At 53.2% G+C, this 3,165-nt stretch overlaps 1 gene segment (V, D, J or C); it reads right to left on the bottom strand.

The window, feature by feature from the left end:
* Window positions 1-1,014: 1,014 nt before the first annotated feature.
* On the bottom strand, window positions 1,015-1,793 carry LOC128847061 (Ig heavy chain V region 3-like). The segment is given in 2 exon segments: window positions 1,015-1,436; window positions 1,677-1,793. Coding segments are annotated over 2 exon segments (255 nt in total).
* Between the last annotated feature and the right edge of the window lie 1,372 nt (window positions 1,794-3,165).

Raw genomic sequence — 3,165 nt, 5'->3', positions numbered from 1 at the left:
CGTGTGGATACACGGGTGAGGGGGGGGGTTCACGTGTGGATACACGGGTGAGGGGGGGGGTTCACGTGTGGATACACGGGTGAGGGGGGGGTTCACGTGTGGATACACGGGTGAGTGTGTGTTCACGTGTGGATACACGGGTGAGGGGGGGGGTTCACCTGTGGATACACGGGTGAGTGTGTGTTCACGTGTGGATACACGGGTGAGGGGGGGGGTTCACGTGTGGATACACGGGTGAGTGTGTGTTCACGTGTGGATACACGGGTGAGGGGGGGGGTTCACGTGTGGATACACGGGTGAGGGGGGGGTTCACGTGTGGATACACGGGTGAGGGGGGGGTTCACCTGTGGATACACGGGTGAGTGTGTGTTCACGTGTGGATACACGGGTGAGGGGGGGGGGTTCACGTGTGGATACACGGGTGAGGGGGGGGGTTCACGTGTGGATACACGGGTGAGGGGGGGGTTCACGTGTGGATACACGGGTGAGGGGGGGGTTCACGTGTGGATACACGGGTGAGTGTGTGTTCACGTGTGGATACACGGGTGAGGGGGGGGGTTCACGTGTGGATACACGGGTGAGTGTGTGTTCACGTGTGGATACACGGGTGAGTGTGTGTTCACGTGTGGATACACGGGTGAGGGGGGGGGTTCACGTGTGGATACACGGGTGAGGGGGGGGGTTCACGTGTGGATACACGGGTGAGTGTGTGTTCACGTGTGGATACACGGGTGAGGGGGGGGGTTCACCTGTGGATACACGGGTGAGTGTGTGTTCACGTGTGGATACACGGGTGAGGGGGGGGGTTCACGTGTGGATACACGGGTGAGTGTGCTGCTTTTCTATTCTTGGCTGTATGCTTGGAAAAGAAGAAACCAGTGAAAATAAACATGTCAGTGGCAGTGTGTGACGCTCAGAGGAATTCCGGGGGCAGAGGCGGGGGCGGGGTGGGGGAAATAACCCCATTGAGAAACTGTCCGAGCCTGCAAATGTTTATAGCCAGGGAGACTTTCTCTGGGCTTCTCTCATCCCCTGTCCCTGGCAGTCGGGGGCTGGTAGCGCCCTCAGCAGCGAACACGTTGAGCTGTTACTGCAGGGGAAGGTTTTTGTCTGAGCTCAGATTCACTTCCCCTCACTGTGTCTGGCGCGGTAATACACAGCGGTGTCCTCTGCTCTCAGGCTGGTCATTTGCAGGTAGAAGTTGGTGCTGTCCTTGGAGGCTGTGAATCAGCCCTGGACGGAGGAGGCGTAATTGTTGATGGAGGGATCATAGTAGCTGACCAGCCACTCCAGCCCCTTCCCCGACTCCTGTCTGAACCAGCCCATGGTGGTGCTGCTCAGAGTGAACCCGCTGGTGGCACATTGCAGTTTATGGGACTCTCCGGGCTTCTTCAGTGCTGGCCCCAACTGGGTCAGAACCACCTGCGAGCGGGTCCCTGGGGGAGAAGGGAAAATGACAGACTGTAAATAAAGCTCAGTCACCCCATGAAACCAGTCATTAGCCCGGGTTCAATGGAAAATAACAGGGAACAGTGGGAGAACCAGCCACACTGGGCACTTTGTACACCAGTCGGGGTGAGACGACAGAAGAGAGACGTGTCACACACCACATCGATATCAGCAGCAATAATACCAGGTACCCGGCCCCGCCTGTGTATTAATGGGGGATCAATTACCTTCCAGAGCTGCTACAAAGAAAACCAAATGGAGCCAAAGTGTCATTTTCCGCGTTGTTGTCGGGGAAAGTTTTCAGACTATTGGCCGGTAACTGCACAGACCCAGGGGGCTGCAGATTGTCTCTCCGGCTGCAGGCTGGGCACAGAGTGGGACAGATTTAAACAGGAACCTGTCACCCCTATTTGCATATCCCGCCCCTTATAAGAGAGACAAGCTCCCTAAGAGCACGTCTGAAAATCTGGGTTCGGGCATTCAGGAAGGCAGAGTCAGGCGTCAGTGGTTAGGGATCCAGGCTGGGGTTACGGCTATGGGGATTCCATCCCCTTTTCCCTCCACAGACTTCCTGGGTTACCCTGGGCAAGTGTAACGTGTCCCCTTGTGTCTCAGGCCCCCATCTGCACTTCGGACACACCAGCACTTTCCTGCTTCTCAGTGTTGTTGTGAGGATGAATTCATTAAAGATTACGAAGTCCCCAGAATGTTTTCAATACTTCCCTGGAACGTTCTCAGCGATACATTGGGTGGATTCTCGTTACCATGGGAAATCTGATTGTTTGTGACCTGGGTAACTGGAGTAAAGATGCGTTGTTGTAGGTAGTGCGCTGTTAATACTGTAGCACTGCTACAGACTGATGGAAAACCCATGGAAGTCAGAAAACAAACAAACAAACCCACAACAACCTGCTGTTTAGTTCCGTGTTCGCTGGATGATGCCCTGTGTTCACACACCCGAGTCAGGAAAAATCTGCGGCTATTGCTTGAAATTTCCGTGCAAGTGTTTGCAAAACAGGGACTGGAGTTATCAAAATGCTGGAGATAATGAGGGTGATTCCTACAGACATTCAGCAATTCTGGTTTAATTACAAACCCGGTGAGCAATAAGACTAGTGAAATATTCCTGTGCAGATCCGTATGCGTGCATGAAATAATCACATCCTGCTGGCTTTAGTCCCCGTGTGTGTAACCCATTGATTTAACTGGGACCGGTCCTGGGAGTAAAGAATAAAGGATCTTGCAGAAGATTAGTAAGGACATTGGCTCATCAAAGCATCAGTCCGTGCCCTTTCTGCCGGCAAATGAGACATGGAAAGCAGAGAGTATAGTACCCCTGCTGCTGTTTTAGCTTCTGCCGCTGCTACTGATAATATCACCCAACTCTTCCCTAGTGATTTCCCATCCATGGCTCTCAGGCAAAGAAAGGAAATGTCTTTATCTCCAATGCTTCTAAACGTGTAAACTGAGGCACGGGGCAGTGAAGGGCCTTGCTGAAGGTCATCCTCTGTTTACGCTGGTATCAATAACACCAAGAGGACCCAGCTGAGTGTCAGGCCTTGCCCCTGTGAGACCATCCTTTGCACAAAGCTCTTACCAGACTGAGATATTTTTCAAAGCCTCCTAAGGGATTTGGAGGCCCAAACGAATAAGAATTGAGAATCCCACGGTAAATAAGGAAAGGGGGCAGGGAGAAATAGAGGCACAGATCATGGC

This window comes from Malaclemys terrapin, chromosome 12 (genome assembly GCF_027887155.1).
Source record: "Malaclemys terrapin pileata isolate rMalTer1 chromosome 12, rMalTer1.hap1, whole genome shotgun sequence".
NCBI lineage: Eukaryota > Metazoa > Chordata > Testudines > Emydidae > Malaclemys > Malaclemys terrapin.
This window is presented reverse-complemented; position numbering and strand designations above follow the sequence as displayed.